Source organism: Sinocyclocheilus anshuiensis, unplaced genomic scaffold, assembly GCF_001515605.1.
Source record: "Sinocyclocheilus anshuiensis isolate Anshui unplaced genomic scaffold, SAMN03320099.WGS_v1.1 scaffold249, whole genome shotgun sequence".
Classification (NCBI taxonomy): Eukaryota; Metazoa; Chordata; class Actinopteri; order Cypriniformes; family Cyprinidae; genus Sinocyclocheilus; species Sinocyclocheilus anshuiensis.
In genome coordinates this window covers 884,211-904,378 of record NW_015540871.1, presented here as the reverse complement: position 1 = coordinate 904,378, position 20,168 = coordinate 884,211, and the positions used below count along the sequence as shown (strand labels likewise).

Below are 20,168 nucleotides of genomic sequence, written 5' to 3'. Positions count from 1 at the left end.
CCGCACATATTGTGCTAATGTCACAGTCTGTTCAGCTGTGGTGGGACATTTTCAGTGCTTTGTATTCAGAGTATCACTTTGTTTCTGAGGTTTAGCCGTTGCTGCTGATGGAGTCTTGCTGTTGTTAAACAAAAAGTACCAATAGTTATTTTATTCATGGTACTGTGGTAATGTCATTGTATTTTTGGATACTATTATGATAAGTAATGCCATGGCATTCTTTAAAGTACCTTAAAATACAATTTAAATACCAATATACAGTAGTAATCATTCAGTACCATATATTAGACTAGGGGTTTTCAAACTTTTTGATGCAAATTACCTCAGAATCCCCCTGTGGCTTGTACAGTACCGTTCAAAAATTTGGGATTAGCAAATCTTTATTTTTATTTTTTAAGTAATATATAGTTCTATTCAGCAAGGATGCATTAAATTGAACAAAAGTGACAGTAAATACACTTAAAATGTTTAAAAAAAACTTAAAAAATGTCAAATAAATGCTGTTCTTCTGAACTTTCTATTCATCAAATAATACTGAAAGAAATTTCGGTAACACTTTAGAATAGGGAACACATATTCACTATTAACTAAGAGTTTTCCCTCAGTAAACTCCTAATTTGCTGCTTATTAATAGTTAGTAAGGTAGTTGTTAATTTTAGGTATTGGGTTGGGTTAAGGGATCTAGAAAATGATCATACAAAATAACACATTAATAGGTCCCTAATAAGTACTAATAAACAGCCAATATGCTAGTAATAAGCACTAGTTAATAGTGAGAATTGGTGCTTAAAATAAAGTGTTACTGAAATTTCATAGTTTCATAGCAACACAGCTGTCAACATTGATAATAAAAAGAAATGTTTCTTGAGCTTTGCTATCACATGAATAAATTTGTTTTAAAATATATTTAAATAGGAAACAGTTGTTTTAATTTGTAATTATATTTCACAATAGTACTGTTTTACTTGATGTTTTATCAAATAAATGAAGCTTGGGTGATCATGGTCATGATCTGTGCTAGGAGGAGCGCGGAACGAGGAACAAGGAGATGTGGAGTACATAAACAGTCTTTAATCCTGGGAATGACAGGGGAATTTCACAACATCCAACAAGTAGAACCGACAAAGGAAGACTACACAGACTGGGGCTAATAAACAGGGCAAATCAGGGGAACACAGGTGCATGGAATCAATCAAATTAACACAATTACCACGAGGAGAAACTGGGTCACGGGGAGCAGAACACACACAGTCAGTCCAGAACCCTGACAATTCACCCCCCTCCCGGAAGGTGTGTCCTCGCACCGTAGAACAACGGGGGGACTAAGGAGGAGGTTCCAGAGGACGGACGGACACCCGGGAGGGGGCCGGCAGACAGAGTCCAGGGAGGAGACAGGATGGGCTTGGAGCAGGAGGAGCCCAGCTGGACCCAGGCCACAGCCATAATGTCGGCCCATGGTGGAGCCGATGGAGGGATGAGCCATGAAGGAGGAATGGCCGCCTACTCCAGGGGGCCGACCAATGGCGGCGGAGCAGGTGGTGGAGGAGCCAGAGACGGAAAGCCGATGAGCCAGGGCGACATGGAGGATCCGGAGGTCCTAGGCAGAGCAGATGGCACCGGCGAATTCCGCTCGAGGACCATCTTCGGACAACGGCGCTCTGCACGAGGTGTTCAGGCTAGCGTCATAGAACGCGCAGAGTGCGTCGTCCGGGTAGCTGGTAAGTTCGGCGAGGGCCAGAAGCAGTCTGGTATGGTCCTTGAGCAAGCGCTCCCCCTGCTCCAGCAGGAGGAGGAGGAATTCGGGGCGAAGGAGGGGATCCATAGAACACAACGGAAACAAAACACTGAGGGAAAAAACACGGAAACAAAAACTGAGGGTAAACACACAGAGGTTACTGTTTTTTTGGGTCGGTTCTTCTGTCACGATCTGTGCTAGGAGGAGTGCGGAACAAGGAACAAGGAGACGTGGAGTACATAAACAGTCTTTAATCCTGGGAATGACTGGAATTTCACAACATCCAACAAGTAGAACCGACAAAGGAAGACTACACAGACTGGGGCTAATAAACACAGGGCAAATCAGGGGAACACAGGTGCATGGAATCAAATCAAATTAACACAATTAACACGAGGCGAAACTGGGTCACGGGGAGCAAAACACACACAGTTAGTCCAGAACCCTGACAATCATTAGTGACTTTCAAAACATTAGATAATATTACAGACCTCAAACTTTTGAATGGTAATATATATTTTCTTTTATACAAAACTCAAAGCAAATGATAAAATATTATATGGAGAATATTTATTTTGAATTAAGTTGGCATTATATTTTTTTCTTTTAGAAAGTTGTATGTATAAATTAAAATATTTGTAATTGTTAAAATCTAGGGCTGTCAGAAGATAATTCAGCATGTGTAAAAAAAATATCATGTTAAACATTTACATAATATCTGAAGTTAACATGGTGAGTCTGAAAACACCCACTATCTTTCAGATTTTCTATTGACCTTCTGGTGGACACCAGTTTGAAAACCCATATATTAAAGTACTATGGTATTTATGTCATACCATCACTCAAAATAGCACCTTTTTGTATAGGGCAAATACAACTGGAAAAAAATCTATAAATTCCTATGATACAGTACTATGGAGATGGCCAAGTAGAATTTTGGCAACATAAGCACAATACTTCTTTGAAGCTTGAAGCCATTTAAAGATGTTTTTCAGACGTTTTCACTGTCCGTTGCAGATTCAAGAAAGCACAGCTGCAGATCTATAAGATGCATTCTTGTTGTAACATTTCCTTGCTGTGCTTCATCTGGCATCCAGACCTCTCAATGCTTGTGACCCATCGCCACTCCAACTTTTCCAACTGCATGTCTCGACAAAGCCTGTGAACAACAGAAGATGGCCTGAGCCTCTCTGGCCCCTCACCCTTTTTTTTTTTTGTGTGTATCACCAAGTACTCTTGTCCCACTTCGGGCGGCCTGCAGACAGAGAGAGAGATGAGTCACAGAGAAGCTTTTCCACTACATCTCATAACATTCTTCTGTCTGGGAACAGCGAATATACAGAAACAATCATGGCTGGGCAGCATTCGCTGTTTCTCCCCTCGCTGCTGTCTCTAGTCCTGCAGTCAGCTCTTTGATTTTTCCATTAGAGCATCAGTCTCTTTTGTCCACCCCAATTTTTTACTAAAAATCAACAATGGAAAGCATGTCGTAGTCTTCTAAGAGGAGATGTCTCAGCGATGTTAGATTTCTCCTCAGTCAAAAGGGAGTCAATCTGTCTTCTGTGTGCTTGTGTTGGAAACATCATTCAGTTCAAGTCATTTCAGGTGTGAGAGCGCTGTTGTCATTTGGAAATGTATGCAGGTTTGACAGCTGTTGTTTACCTCCATTAGACTATAATAGTACATGCTGATTTTTTTTAATATGAGCCCTATTTGTTGCAGACTCAATCATTTTTACAAAGAGGCATAACACCTCCTCTTGTCCCCAGAGCGAACATCTCCAGGCTCATATTTGTACCTCTAAATATTTTCATACAACAAAGCAACCCAGTTCTGTCTGTGCTCAGTGTGATGTAATATTTGTTTTCAGTTTTGAAGAGCAGATTTTACTGACCCATATTTTTCCTCACTATCCAGCGGGTTAACTGTGGGCACTATAAAAAGATCTGAAAGACGCTTCTACAAAACATTTCTGAGAGAAGTTTGGCAGAGTTTAGTTTACACATTTAGTATGTGCATCGAAGCTAGAGTCAAAGTCAAAGACAAAGACACATCAGTCTCAATCTTGCTTATCATGTATCAGTAAATATACGTGACAGGACTGCCATCATGGGATGCTGTACTTGTGATGGGTACCATAGCTTGTGAATGGGGGTCCTACTCTCAAAAATATTGTCCTAGCCCCTTGATGCGTCATAAAGTCACAAAATATGCTGCTTAATGATGGGCCAACTCATCAGACAACCAACTAGTCATTTAGTGAGGTTGACTTATCTAGATTTTTTTTCTAGATACATTACTGTTTAAAAGTTTGGGTCAGTAAGATTTTTAAATACTTATATTCAGCAAGAATACATCAATTCATCAAAAGTGACAGTAAAGACATGTGTAACAGAACATTTTTATTTCAAATAATTGCAAATATCCACAAAACAACTGCTTATTCAACCTTGATAATAATCATAAATGTTTCTTGAGCATCCAGTCAGCATATTAGAATGATTTCTGAAGGTTCACTCAAAAGCAAATTAAATCACTATTTCCCACAATTTAAAAACGAAATAATAGGCCATTCTATTGATGTAAACAACTGAATAATTGATGAAGGATGTGAAAATAGTGTCTCTATTCTAAGTAGAATCCATAGCTCTGCACTTTTCACATTGCCATTATTGGAGTCAGTTCTAACATATAGTACCTTTCATCTGAAGGTCTGATTTAAGAGGCAAAAAGGTTGATAAACAAACCATCAGAGAGCAAGAGCACAAAGGCAGCAGCTCACTATAGATAGAAATTCTCCTCCATAACCTTTGTGTCTTGAAATAGAAGCACCCACTTGTTTCCCCATAAACCTAGGCAGCCATTTACTAGGGACTTACTCCATCCTTGTGTTTTATTTAATATCAGTCCTCACCGTGCTCTGTTTGGAAACGTCAGGCCAGGCCTGAGTGGTGAAAGAGTTAAAGCAGCAGAAAAAGACACACAGATGTTCTCTGTCACATTGAGCAGCAGCTGCTGAAAACAGCCCTGTATTCAGGCTGACTGATGTAGATTGCTGCGAGCAGCTCCACTCTTGATGGAATACGGACCTCATATGGCATATTCTGATCCGCTTCCAAATTCCACCGCTCATATTATAGGCCCAATAGAAGCCCATTTACCAGGTGTTAACGGTTTTATCACCTACAGACCAGTTAAATCGGTGAAATCTCAAACATGCCAAAGCCAGAGGCGCTATGCTGGCTGTTTCATGAAAACAGGCCAGTGAGGTACTTAAAGCTGAAGCGTGTAATTTCTGTTCTTCAGGGGTCATCAAATGTGATAGCAAAAATCATGACTGTTTCCGAAAAGGTTTCCTCCTGTCTATTATTGTTTGATCAAACAGAGCCTGCCTCAAATGCATGCCATTGGTTGAACCATTGTTGCTGTGATGAGTAATTTGGAACAATAGTACTTTTTAGGCAAATCAACCTAATACTTGACTCTGTGTAAGTTATGATTGGAGTGCTTTTGCCAAAAAGTGTTGTGAGTGAAGCATGAAGAGTGAGAGTGATTTATGGGTGGAAAAAAGTGTGACACCAGTAGTTAGTGCTCCACAGAGTCTCTTTTATGGCTGTGCTGCTGTTAGTGAAAGTGATAGAGTGAACAGCCCTTAGAGACAGGCATAGCGTTCTTCCCCGTGTCTGCTGGGAAACAGGACAGTTTGCCATCCACGCAGCTCCATATGAATGCAAACTAAAAATGGTCATGGTGTATAACCTCAAATGACAGTAAAAGCTTTTTTGCATGTGACAAGGATGCATGGGCAACTGTCAGTACTGAACAATAGTTCTGGCCCACACAGCTGAGGAGAATGATTATCCTGTTGTTCCTCCTTTCTAATTAGCATTCCCAAACTATGAAGATTATGCAATAGTATACATTTCAATAATTAATTATGCACTAAAAATGATCATAGTCCCATCTCAAGGGTTTTCATTTGGAAGTTGGAAGGCAGTGCAGAGTTTTAGGTTTCGAGTATGTAATTTTCACTGCTGGTCATGCAGCTCTAGTACACACTCAGTATTCTAGTGCATACTCAAAGTTACAGTCCTAAAATAGAGAATTTTCCAATGCTAATGGGAAATTCAAGCCTTAAATCAAATGCACTGGCCTCAAACACTTATTTGTGGAAATGTTGTTACTTTTTGCTATAAAAACTGTATGTAGAGCCCTAGTATCATAGAACATGCTGTGAAATGTCCTTACTCCCACAGTGTACTATTGTTGCTTTTTAATCATACTCATCCTTCTTTCCCTCTCTTCTTTCTTTAGAGTTGCTGGGTTCTGCCAAGAAGGTGAACGTCAACTTCCAGGACACTGATGGGTGAGTGGGACATATAAGGGCTTTATATGGCTCCATGTGGCAGTCTCTTGTAAACATGATCGTTTCTGCCTGACTGCCAAATATCCTCGGGATCTGCCAGAGCTCATAAGTACTATGGTATTTATGTCATACCATCACTCAAAATAGCACCTTTTTGTATAGGGCAAATACAACTGGAAAAAAATCTATAAATTCCTATGATACAGTACTATGGAGATGGCCAAGTAGAATTTTGGCAACATAAGCACAATACTTCTTTGAAGCTTGAAGCCATTTAAAGATGTTTTTCAGACGTTTTCACTGTCCGTTGCAGATTCAAGAAAGCACAGCTGCAGATCTATAAGATGCATTCTTGTTGTAACATTTCCTTGCTGTGCTTCATCTGGCATCCAGACCTCTCAATGCTTGTGACCCATCGCCACTCCAACTTTTCCAACTGCATGTCTCGACAAAGCCTGTGAACAACAGAAGATGGCCTGAGCCTCTCTGGCCCCTCACCCTTTTTTTTTTTTGTGTGTATCACCAAGTACTCTTGTCCCACTTCGGGCGGCCTGCAGACAGAGAGAGAGATGAGTCACAGAGAAGCTTTTCCACTACATCTCATAACATTCTTCTGTCTGGGAACAGCGAATATACAGAAACAATCATGGCTGGGCAGCATTCGCTGTTTCTCCCCTCGCTGCTGTCTCTAGTCCTGCAGTCAGCTCTTTGATTTTTCCATTAGAGCATCAGTCTCTTTTGTCCACCCCAATTTTTTACTAAAAATCAACAATGGAAAGCATGTCGTAGTCTTCTAAGAGGAGATGTCTCAGCGATGTTAGATTTCTCCTCAGTCAAAAGGGAGTCAATCTGTCTTCTGTGTGCTTGTGTTGGAAACATCATTCAGTTCAAGTCATTTCAGGTGTGAGAGCGCTGTTGTCATTTGGAAATGTATGCAGGTTTGACAGCTGTTGTTTACCTCCATTAGACTATAATAGTACATGCTGATTTTTTTTAATATGAGCCCTATTTGTTGCAGACTCAATCATTTTTACAAAGAGGCATAACACCTCCTCTTGTCCCCAGAGCGAACATCTCCAGGCTCATATTTGTACCTCTAAATATTTTCATACAACAAAGCAACCCAGTTCTGTCTGTGCTCAGTGTGATGTAATATTTGTTTTCAGTTTTGAAGAGCAGATTTTACTGACCCATATTTTTCCTCACTATCCAGCGGGTTAACTGTGGGCACTATAAAAAGATCTGAAAGACGCTTCTACAAAACATTTCTGAGAGAAGTTTGGCAGAGTTTAGTTTACACATTTAGTATGTGCATCGAAGCTAGAGTCAAAGTCAAAGACAAAGACACATCAGTCTCAATCTTGCTTATCATGTATCAGTAAATATACGTGACAGGACTGCCATCATGGGATGCTGTACTTGTGATGGGTACCATAGCTTGTGAATGGGGGTCCTACTCTCAAAAATATTGTCCTAGCCCCTTGATGCGTCATAAAGTCACAAAATATGCTGCTTAATGATGGGCCAACTCATCAGACAACCAACTAGTCATTTAGTGAGGTTGACTTATCTAGATTTTTTTTCTAGATACATTACTGTTTAAAAGTTTGGGTCAGTAAGATTTTTAAATACTTATATTCAGCAAGAATACATCAATTCATCAAAAGTGACAGTAAAGACATGTGTAACAGAACATTTTTATTTCAAATAATTGCAAATATCCACAAAACAACTGCTTATTCAACCTTGATAATAATCATAAATGTTTCTTGAGCATCCAGTCAGCATATTAGAATGATTTCTGAAGGTTCACTCAAAAGCAAATTAAATCACTATTTCCCACAATTTAAAAACGAAATAATAGGCCATTCTATTGATGTAAACAACTGAATAATTGATGAAGGATGTGAAAATAGTGTCTCTATTCTAAGTAGAATCCATAGCTCTGCACTTTTCACATTGCCATTATTGGAGTCAGTTCTAACATATAGTACCTTTCATCTGAAGGTCTGATTTAAGAGGCAAAAAGGTTGATAAACAAACCATCAGAGAGCAAGAGCACAAAGGCAGCAGCTCACTATAGATAGAAATTCTCCTCCATAACCTTTGTGTCTTGAAATAGAAGCACCCACTTGTTTCCCCATAAACCTAGGCAGCCATTTACTAGGGACTTACTCCATCCTTGTGTTTTATTTAATATCAGTCCTCACCGTGCTCTGTTTGGAAACGTCAGGCCAGGCCTGAGTGGTGAAAGAGTTAAAGCAGCAGAAAAAGACACACAGATGTTCTCTGTCACATTGAGCAGCAGCTGCTGAAAACAGCCCTGTATTCAGGCTGACTGATGTAGATTGCTGCGAGCAGCTCCACTCTTGATGGAATACGGACCTCATATGGCATATTCTGATCCGCTTCCAAATTCCACCGCTCATATTATAGGCCCAATAGAAGCCCATTTACCAGGTGTTAACGGTTTTATCACCTACAGACCAGTTAAATCGGTGAAATCTCAAACATGCCAAAGCCAGAGGCGCTATGCTGGCTGTTTCATGAAAACAGGCCAGTGAGGTACTTAAAGCTGAAGCGTGTAATTTCTGTTCTTCAGGGGTCATCAAATGTGATAGCAAAAATCATGACTGTTTCCGAAAAGGTTTCCTCCTGTCTATTATTGTTTGATCAAACAGAGCCTGCCTCAAATGCATGCCATTGGTTGAACCATTGTTGCTGTGATGAGTAATTTGGAACAATAGTACTTTTTAGGCAAATCAACCTAATACTTGACTCTGTGTAAGTTATGATTGGAGTGCTTTTGCCAAAAAGTGTTGTGAGTGAAGCATGAAGAGTGAGAGTGATTTATGGGTGGAAAAAAGTGTGACACCAGTAGTTAGTGCTCCACAGAGTCTCTTTTATGGCTGTGCTGCTGTTAGTGAAAGTGATAGAGTGAACAGCCCTTAGAGACAGGCATAGCGTTCTTCCCCGTGTCTGCTGGGAAACAGGACAGTTTGCCATCCACGCAGCTCCATATGAATGCAAACTAAAAATGGTCATGGTGTATAACCTCAAATGACAGTAAAAGCTTTTTTGCATGTGACAAGGATGCATGGGCAACTGTCAGTACTGAACAATAGTTCTGGCCCACACAGCTGAGGAGAATGATTATCCTGTTGTTCCTCCTTTCTAATTAGCATTCCCAAACTATGAAGATTATGCAATAGTATACATTTCAATAATTAATTATGCACTAAAAATGATCATAGTCCCATCTCAAGGGTTTTCATTTGGAAGTTGGAAGGCAGTGCAGAGTTTTAGGTTTCGAGTATGTAATTTTCACTGCTGGTCATGCAGCTCTAGTACACACTCAGTATTCTAGTGCATACTCAAAGTTACAGTCCTAAAATAGAGAATTTTCCAATGCTAATGGGAAATTCAAGCCTTAAATCAAATGCACTGGCCTCAAACACTTATTGTTGTTACTTTTGTTACTTTTTGCTATAAAAACTGTATGTAGAGCCCTAGTATCATAGAACATGCTGTGAACTCCCACAGCTCCCTCTCTTATCCAACTCACCTCCATATACATTACAGAACCGTACTGATCCATAACTGCTCTTTAATTTCAACCTAATCGATGCTTAATTATTATACAGTGATTAAAAAAATATTTTATTATTTTTACAAAATATTAAACCATGTGGCATTTAGGTAAATAAATGCATCACAGACACACTTTTTAAGCAAAATATTAAAAGAAGTTTATTAGATTTTAAAGGGACAGATATACTGCTCAAAATTAAGGCAATAGTATTTAAACCCTTTTTGGTAGTCAGATGTTACTACTGTACTTATATTGTTTTTTAATATAATTTCTTTTTGGCATGATAAATTTAGTTATTCATATACCCTGTGTTTTATATTCAGAGGTGTTCGGTGAGATTTGACAGAAAATGTCCATAAACATTGAAAAAAAAAAATGTTATGTTTAAACCTAGGGATGTAACGATTACCGATTTGACGATAAATCATGATAAAATTCCCCGCGGTTAGTATTACCGTTTCATATTTTAATAATCATTAAAACCGTATTAGATTACCGCGATTTGAACAACTCACGAAAAGTAAATACTGTTCAGCATAAAGCAGTTTTCAGTAACAGTCTCAAGTGCGCACAGCACGCAGACTAGTTTCGTTTTGAGTGAAAACAGGGCGGAAAAGCTGGGAGGTTTTAAAAGAGTGCTAAGGGAATTATACAAATGAATATATGAATGAATTATTTATATGAATGTACCGCTGAAGGTTCTGACTGTCTTCAGAAACGATTTGAAGGCATTTTGTTTTCATCTTGTGCTTTGTCCACGGAGTTTACGGGAAACAGCTCTAATTCAGCTTTTCCATAAGCGCCACCTAGTGTCAGCGAGTGGATTTACAGAGACTTATATTTACATTCAGCCTGTGTGCAGTTTCTGTCTGGCCAAAAACGGACCAAATTTGCATGCCCTGCTGTAAATTTTGACGTGTTGATGAAAAACAAGCTTATGTGGATTCTACACATTTATACAATTTAGATAAGTTATCAAGAATAATTTATGGAGCAGATAAAATACATATCATAATTTATTCATCTATTATAATTTAGACTTAACCCTTTTCTTTATTTAAAGGCTGAAATGTGAGGTTTACCTTTTTATTAAACTTTTTCAAAGCTTTATTTGAACATTTACATTAGATATTTCAACATGCTATTAAACTGTTGTCAGTCAAGTTGTCATTTAAAATCTGGTTGGATTGAAAATGTTATTGCTTTAGTGATTATGCAAACAAAAAGTCATTTTATTTGTTGTTTGTTGATTTTTAAATATAAAACTTGGTGAAGTGATTTATGTGTCGGTACTTTTTGAACATCTCCAGCACATTTTAACAATACCGTGATAATACTGATAACCGTGATAATTTTGGTCACTATAACCGTGATAAGAAATTTTCATACCGTTACATCCCTATTTAAACCACAGATGGCACAGTGTCCATAATTCCATAGTATACATTTTAAAATGTGGCTTAACTGTCCAAATGCTCTTTGGGACTGTACATTGTACAGCATAATTGCATGTTGATTGCTGATAAAGTCTAGCTAGATTATGAGAGTTTGACATATTTTCTCTCATCCAAATTGGTCCTGCCACATTCAATAACTCTTTCAGCCACCCTTGATGTTTGTTCAGTTCTGTCTAGTGTTTCAGAGGCAGAAAGCATTGTGTTATTTGTGCCAGCGTCATCGAGAGTTAAATCAGCCATTTGTTGGGCTGTTTTGTTCCACATATCCTGTAGATTTTTTCCCTCGGATGTTATAATGGTGTACATATTGGTTGTTAATCATGCTCTCTACTGTAATTTTTCTTGAGTACAGCACAGCTGAAAAGAAGACTCTGTGTTAAGATATAATGCACAGAGCAGAAAGACATCTGGGTTGAAGCACCAGTGTTTCTTGTGCTGCATGGTCAGTTATTTCTGTTGATGCAGCTCAGTAAAAACAATGGAATAAAAAAATAGCAATTCAAGCAGTGTTTATAAGCGCAGCACTGATTTGTTTACAGCGGTAACCAAGGAAACGCTATATAGCTGCTATTCCATAAGCGCCACCTGCTGTCAGAGAGTGAATTTGCGCTCTCATTCAGCCCGTCTGCTGTTTTTGTTTCGTGCAGATATGTTTTATGTACTATAGTTTTACAAAACTAAAGTCGGACCATGCTGTTTTTGCTTCAAATTTCGAAATTATACAATCTAATTTAGATTAAAAACTGCATGTATGCAGCATCTTTGTTTGGATCGTGATTAAAATACAGTTGTTGCCTCTAATTTTAAATGGAAAGAGCACAGGGAAAGCCTTAGTTTGTTTATATGAAGAGATTTATTTTATTTGTGTTATTTAATTATTTGATTTGGTTTTTTTTTTTATTTCAGTTTAGTGTTATTTGACATATTTCAATTCCACAAAGAAATGTCCAGCATTTTGTCCAAGCAATAATAAAAGGACACCTTTTCATTTATAATTTGTCTTGAATCTCATTTTGTTAAAAAAATAAAAAATTGTGAGAAAATCGTATCGTGAATCGCATCACATTGTGAGTTGAGTGAATTGTTACATCCCTAAGTGACATACTTGCACATCATTAAAACAACAAGTAAGATATTATCATAGACGATTAATATCGCACACCCCTAATATCTAGCGATACTGCACTCTAAAAAATACTGGGTTGTTTCAACCCAACTTTGATGGACCAATACGGACTAACCCAACTTTTGGGTTAAAAATTTTATAAAAAAATGTAACCCAACAGCTGGATTAGTCCAGATTTGACCCAAAGTTGGGCTGAAACAACCCAGCATTTTTTAGAGTGTGTCAGCTTAAAAAAACATTTGGCTCCTAAAAGTAAAAATTTTAGGGGCCAATAGGTCCCCTCCCCCCTTTTTTTTTCTGCAGTCAGTGTGATGAGCACAGCCTATTCTCCAGCCAGAAGGCTCCAGCGAAGACAGAATTTCACAGAATTTGCACCTCACACACAAAAGCACACTCGTGTACACGGTGGATGGGCAGACTGCCATTAACACTCACTGATTCTCACATGCGCAGACGGATAGGCAAACACGCGCTGACGCACTCTCACACATATGCAGTCAGGCACAAATACACAAACATCATCTAACAAAACGATCCTTAAACCAATCACAGCAACACACCCACTAATCATATTTCAAATGACCCAAAAATACAACAGGGGCCTGTCCTGCTTTGAGCTCAGCGATCCATAGATCAAAGGCTGTTTTATTTTGCTGTAGTCTTGTCAAGCTGTGGAACCGACAGAATAATGAAAAAATCTCTTCTATTGATCACTGTCACTGAACAACGGTGGCATTCATCATCACAGCTCTGGGTTTGAAGGAAATTAAAGCTGTAACTCTAAACCGATGAACACCTCCACGCAGCCTGAATCCTCACAAATGCCATGTAGTGTATTTACATGCACAGCCTTCCTCAGGCCGAGCTCACATTTGTATCAGCAAGATAAATTACTCGCACATTAATTCCTTCTCCATAGACTATTGCTTTCTAAGCAGAGATGAAATTATGTTGTCTGCTGAGTGGAGAATAGAGCAGCAGCAGTGAGAAAATGGAGTGGAATGGATCCCTCTTTTCTGAGCTTAAACTCCCAGTTGGTGGTCCTTCTAGCCTCGAAATGACAGTCAGACATCTACATCACCCTCCCCTGCGATCACTTTAATATCTCACACCCCGTGTAATTGAGAGGCCCTATGAAGGTTACACTGAAGAGCTGCACATGGATCAGTCTTAAAGTTAAATTATAAAAGTAAAGTTAGTCTTACACTGTGTCCTAGTGATAAGATTCCAGTGACATGCAATTTGTCTGTCCACACCAGACGCAACACGGCTACGCGATGTGGCAAAATCAATCAAATATCACATCCAATCAGAAGCATGTGTGAGGGGACACTGAAAACTCACTGCACAAAACGAAATGAATAAGATTATAATTTAATTCATAAATATTAAACATTTTTAACATAATACTGATTATCTTTGTTATGGAATAAGGTTGTTGGTTCTCGTTGAGTTTAACATTCATTGTTTGCTTTCATTTATTCAGTAAACATCGAATAAAGCACATAATCAGTACCTGAGATCATCATAGTATGTATGTTGTTCCAGCCGCAATGTTGCAGAAATAGAAACTGTTTCTGAAATAGAATCCAATGTCACTTGTCGCGTGTATGTCGCGGCTGGTTAGGACAAAAACTCTGATTAACATGGAAAAGATACCTTTTATCGCATGTCACAGAGTCGTGTCACATCTGGTTAGGACATAGTGTTAACCATATCTTAGTGTTTAGCATACTTGTTCCACCACTCTGGGATTGCTAGGAAACAAAAGTTATAAGGCTGATCTCTTAAAAAAAATCCTTACATTTAAAAAGAAAAAACACATCTCTCCTCAATAAGCTGCATGATTTGAGGTATTATTATTTATGCCCATAGCACGGTGCCATGACGTTTTGGCTGCAAGAAGAGGTTTTAAGAATAGTGAGAATAGAAGAATAGTAATGTTTCACAAACATCTCTAATAAAAAGTTAAATTACAAATATTTTATTAAAAGTATTAAATTATTATTATTATTATTATATTTAAATCTATATTTATGTCAGATCTGTTTGTCAGAGCATTTTGAGACGCATCAGGAGCACAGGAAGCAGCAGGAGCACAGCATGAGGAATGTCAGGTGCTTGATGCTGCTAGGAGGATTCTGTAGTAGAATGTTCCGGTGGGCATCTGCGGGAACAATAAAAACAAAGACGCTTTAAATGGGGCGCACACTAAGCACTGATTTAAAGGCTTGTTGTGACAATGTTTTAGACAGGTTTGTGAAGGCAGTGTGTCTCAGTGCCACAGGCACTCAGTGTGAAGGTCACTGGTACTGACAGCCGCACAAACACACACTCATTGCGGTCAGAGTTGAGGCCCAGCAGAGCCACAGCAAAACAGGAGGCTTTTTTGTGGATTCTGAGATAAGCTCTATTTAAAATGAGCTTGAGGAAAATTGCAACATGACTGCCGTCTGCTGTGAGGCTGTGTTCACCAGGCTATAATCTTACCATGTTATCACATACAGCTCTGTGTGATTGTCAATATCACATACCATAACAGCTTTCAAATTGACTGTGGATCGTACATGACCTGTCTGTCCATTACTTCCAGGTGGATTCAAAATCTGTCTCCCATGACCTGATAAACATAGGGTTGATAGACCCTGTTTGTGGGGGCTTCATCCTCCGTCTTTCATTTCATGAAAATGGATTCATCCCAGGATTCGAGTGTTTTGAGTCTGTTAACTAAAATGATTAGTTTAGATTAGTTCATTGATTTGTTCAGTGTCTATTTATTTAGATTTAATATTTACGCTAGCAGAGGGTGAAAAATGATAATTTTTATGTGCTTTGTTTTATGTGCCGATTTGATTTGATTTGTTAAAATCAACAACATCATTTGGGTGACAACAAAGCAGATCTGTAATTTTTCCTCCATTGTGTGATCTGTTGAGTGTGACTTTTTATCAAGATATAAAAGACAGTTTTATAATGTTTTATCATAATGTTTTCTAGCCACCAAGGTCTCATTGGCTTCAAAAGTGATAGACTTAAGTGAATAATAAATAAGTGTCAGTGTACGAAAATTAATGAGAATGGTTTGTTCACTTAAAAGATTTGTTTAAAAAACAACAACAAAAACAGGTTCATTTTCATGTCATTATTATGTCACTACCACATGAAATGAGCAGCAGTTATCTAATTAAACATGCAGCTTTAGCTCAGCCAGATGATGCTCAATTTCTTTTAATGAACAATGTGTGTAATGCTGAGGATCAAAAACAACCTAATCTATAAACCTGCTGATGTCTTCAAAACACACAGTTTGGGCAGCTGCGACTCAGTGGCAGGATTAATGATGCTGTTCTTTTATTGAATTCATTACCACGCTCCGTGAGTATTAATAAAGCCTTAATTGTTCTGTCTAAACCCAATCAGCTAATTATGACTTTTCATTTCTTGAACTGCAACTCTGCAGTTTCTTCCATGCAATTCGTCATCTTTAGACTTTTAATATACTAATGGTTCGTGTTATGGCTGCCAATCAATATAACAACAAACAAAAAAAAATGAAGTGAAAGCCATACCGTGACTTGCTTTGAAACCATAAAAGTCACTTTTTTTAGGATGGCATTAGTTTAAAGTTTTTTCATATGAGCAAAAGTTCTGGTATATAATTTAACAAAATTGTAGGTATCTGCAGTTATATTGGTTTTGGACAATAAAGCTGGTTAAAGTACATGTATCAATGTTTCCACAAAATTATTAAGCAGCACAACTGCTTTCAACATTGATAATAATAAGAAATGTTTCTCGAGCAGCAAATCAGCATATTAGAATGATTTCTGAAGGAACGTGATTCACTGAAGACTGGAGTAATGATGCTGAAAATTCAGCTTTACCATCACAGGAGTAAATTACATTTTAAATATGTATAACAATAGAAAATAACTATTAACAAAATAATAATATTGTAATATTTTACAATATTACAGTTTTTACTATATATTTAATCAAATAAATGTAGCCTAGGTGATCATATAGGAGACTTGCTCACCTTAAAAAATATTAAAATAAAACGTACCCACCCCAAACTTTTCAGCGGTAGTGAATAGTGAGAAGATCATGGGACCTCACATAACTTGTCAATAAGTCAGGTTTTGTCTTTGCAATAATTAATAATCAGTATTTTTCAAAATTCCATATTGGTGAATCAATACTCAATTTGGCCGGGTAGTTTAGATATTTTTTTTTGTCTGGTTCCTTTTATAACTATTCTTGCCATGTCGCCAAGCAACATACAGCGAAAGCAGTTTTCCCACCACCTTGGCCAATCCAAATTGAGAAAATAACATTTTGTAGGTATGTCGTACTCACATTATGACATCCATATGTATAGCGTCCCTGCTCTCTAATAGAGATAACAGACATCTTGTGATAATACATCTAAAGTGTTCTCATAAGAGGCTTAATGTTCTTTCTAATCTGAGATCATTCCCTTAAATGGGAGCACTAGAGGAGCAATGGTGGGAATTTGATTTATGAGCAAGGAAGAGCCTGTCATTTTGCTGCCTCAACCTTTAATAAAACGATATGAAACTTGCCATCATAAAAAAAAAAAGTCATGGAGAAAGAACAACTGAGAAACATTAGAGCTGAGATATTTCCGAGATGGATATTGCCAGCACTGACACAGATGATTGTCTTGTTTGATGGCATTTTGTTGGAGATAAATGTTTAAGAGGCAGAGGAGCCAGTAGAGCGTTAGATGTGCCTGGATTATTACCCATGATCCAACTGATGTGGCTGCCAGAAACCAAGTGTGTGAGATCACTGATGGATGAGTAGCAGTGAAATTAACAGTGAAATGTGGAGGTCAATATACAGTCTCCAGAGCATGTAGTTTCATGGCTCTGCTGTAACACATTAAGAGGTAGTTTTTGTTTATGTAACAGAGCTGCCAATTCTTGCTAGTACTGTGACATTTCAAAGAGGGTGCAGACAAGTTTAGAGATTTTATATAGCTGTGAGTCCACTGATAGTTATGAATAATCAAAACTAGTTATAATTGCTACCTTATTAACACAACAGTTCTTCTAATATTAGATAGATATTAGATCTATCTATCTATCTATCTATCTATCTATCTCGTACCGGCAGGGATTGTAGGTGGGGGGAGTGAATGTCCAGCGCTCTCTCCCACCTTCAATACCACGACTGAGGTGCCCTTGAGCAAGGCACCGAACCACCAACTGCTCCCCGGGCGCCGCAGCAAAAAATGGCTGCCCACTGCTCCAGGTGTGTGTTCACGGTGTGTGTGTGTGTTCACTGCTGTGTGTGTGCACTTTGGATGGGATAAATGCAGAGCACTAATTCCGAGTATAGGTCACCATACTTGGCCACATGTCACATGTCACGTCACTTTATCTATCTATCTATCTATCTATCTATCTATCTCACATACATCTAACTATATAATTTTTAAATACAATTATTTCACATATTTCAAATATTTCATTTGTTATTATGGATATACACTATTGTTTAAAAGTTTGTGATTGGTAATAGGGTTGCAAAACGGTGATAAATGTCCGGTAAATTTCTGGAAACTTTCCAAAAATCCCTGGAATATTCCAAAAAATCCTGGAAAGTTTCCATAATTTCTGGAATGTTTCCGAAGTTTACTGGACATTTTCCACCTTTTTGCAACCCTAGTTGGTAATATGTTTTAAAGTTACTTATGTCACTTAAAATAAAATAAAAAAACAGTAAAATAATATATATATTTTTTAATATTATTGCAATTCAAAATAACTGATTACTGTTCTAATATATTTTAAAATGTAATTAATTCCAGTGATGGCAAAGCTGAAGCACTTTTAGTCCTTTTTATGTCCCAGTTTACTTTTAATAATTTTTTTTAATGTATTTCTCTTTCATTATGGTGATGATGATGATGATAATGATGACGATGGTGGTAAACAATATCTCATCAGACATGCTGCTTAGTGAATGGAGGAGTGCTGATGGTGCTTCCTTTGGAGGGAACGCCTTGGGCTTTAGTAGTACCCTCATTAAGAAAAGTAGGTCAGGCCGCATGTGTGTATATGTGTTCACCTCTGTCTTGCCCTGTAGTGACACACGAGAGAGAAAGACATACACGCATATATGAAGAGAGACGAGGCTTACTGTATCTGGCCTACTAATAGAGAAAGTGCCACAAAGTGCAGAGAACAATGAATATTGTATGGCTTGTGATGTGGAGCCTGGGAAAAGGGGGACGTTTGGTGGGGAGAGTGGGGTTTTCTGGCCCATCCCCCAGCATGCTCTGCTGCAGCAGCACAGTGCAAACCTGCATGCTAGTGCCAGTGAGAGAGGGAGAGATGGGTCAGACAGGGTTCCTGTGAGTTTAGTATTCTGCTCTGAGCCGCCACACTCCAAGGGTTTACGTTCACAGTTGCGCTGGCAACCAGAGCCTCACAACCGTAGCCATGGTTACTGCATATTTTATGCACCAATCACAGAGAGCAAGTTGTGACAGAAAATCCAGTGAGGGCTTTTTGTCTCTGCCACTTTGAAGAACCGTCTGCACTACTGGGTTAAGAGCACAGGACCCTACTGCACTCCGGACATGCTAAATCATAATGCATTGTGGGAAAATACTAAAGAACATAAAGGATATTCATTATATAAGTATTTGTCCACTACCCTGAACAAAAATTTTCAATAGATTTATTAAAAACTAAAATAAATAAAAGTTCTTTAGTGGCTGTGATTTTCTGCATATTCTAAATAGTCTGAAATGTTTTTATCTATTGAAGACTGGAATGTACTGTAGCTGTATGAGTTTGTGTTTGGAAAGTCACAGCTGTTTTTGGTGCCACATTCAAGATGGAATGGTTCAATCTTGTATATACAAACAGACACACACAATCTGCTGCCTCATATATAATCACATGTTCTTACACTGGCAAACTTTGCTATTATCAAAAACAGCTGAGCAAACATACACACAGTGACACATGCACACTGATGAATGAGGTTGCAGTTCAAACACAGGCTCCTTGTATTAACCTCAGATGTTCAGTTCTGTTCAAGTTAATGAGTGTATGTGGTTGACAGTGTTGTCCGCCAGTATAGTCCTTTGTAAAGGCAGTTGATGTGGTCTAGCTGAAGGGAGGCACAGGAGAAATCAGGAGAGCAAGAGACATAAACATCTGTTAAGTGCTGTTGGTCTTTGTATTAACAGGGCCAACTATAAATCAATAAACAATTATTAGTTATTCCTAATGATCCCATTGTCATTTTTTGTCATATACTGTATATATATATATATATATATATATAAATATATACACGTGTGTGTGTGTGTGTGTGTGTGTGTGTGTGTGTGTGTGTGTGCACGCCTATCTGTATTTTTTATATGTATATATTGTATATTACAGTTAATACACAGACACACACACACATACACACATATACTGGTTTCCATTTTTTGTGGTGACATTCCATTGACGTAACAGTTTTTATACTGTATAACTGTATTTTCTATCCCCTTACCCTAACCCTACTCCTAAATCTACCCCTCACAGAAACCTTCTGCTATTTTAGATTTTCAAAACACTTCATTATATGTGATTTATAAGCTTGTTTCCTCGTGGAAAACGTCTCAGGATACTTATGTAACCATGGTTCCCTGAGTAGGGAACGAGACACTGCGTCCTCTAGGGGTCGCTATGGGGAACGCCTCGTCGTGACCCGTGTCTGAAGCATACATTGAAAAAACACCAACTCGTAGGCCGGCGACAGCCATGACGTCACTTCCGGTGCGACTATAGTATAAATAGGCGCCGGGAGCACACATCATTCACTTCTTCGTCTGAAGCTTGCGTCCGCAGCATGGCAAGAAA

The 20,168-nt window shown here is 38.3% G+C and overlaps 1 protein-coding gene across 1 annotated transcript in view; it reads left to right on the top strand.

The window, feature by feature from the left end:
- LOC107688141 (caskin-1-like) overlaps window positions 1–20,168 on the top strand; it is a 95,938-nt gene that overhangs the window by 49,635 nt on the left and 26,135 nt on the right. Inside the window, exon 3 of the mRNA XM_016485722.1 lies at window positions 6,050–6,101. Within this exon, the coding sequence (XP_016341208.1) occupies window positions 6,050–6,101 (52 nt within the window). The remainder of the gene's footprint in view (window positions 1–6,049; window positions 6,102–20,168) is intronic.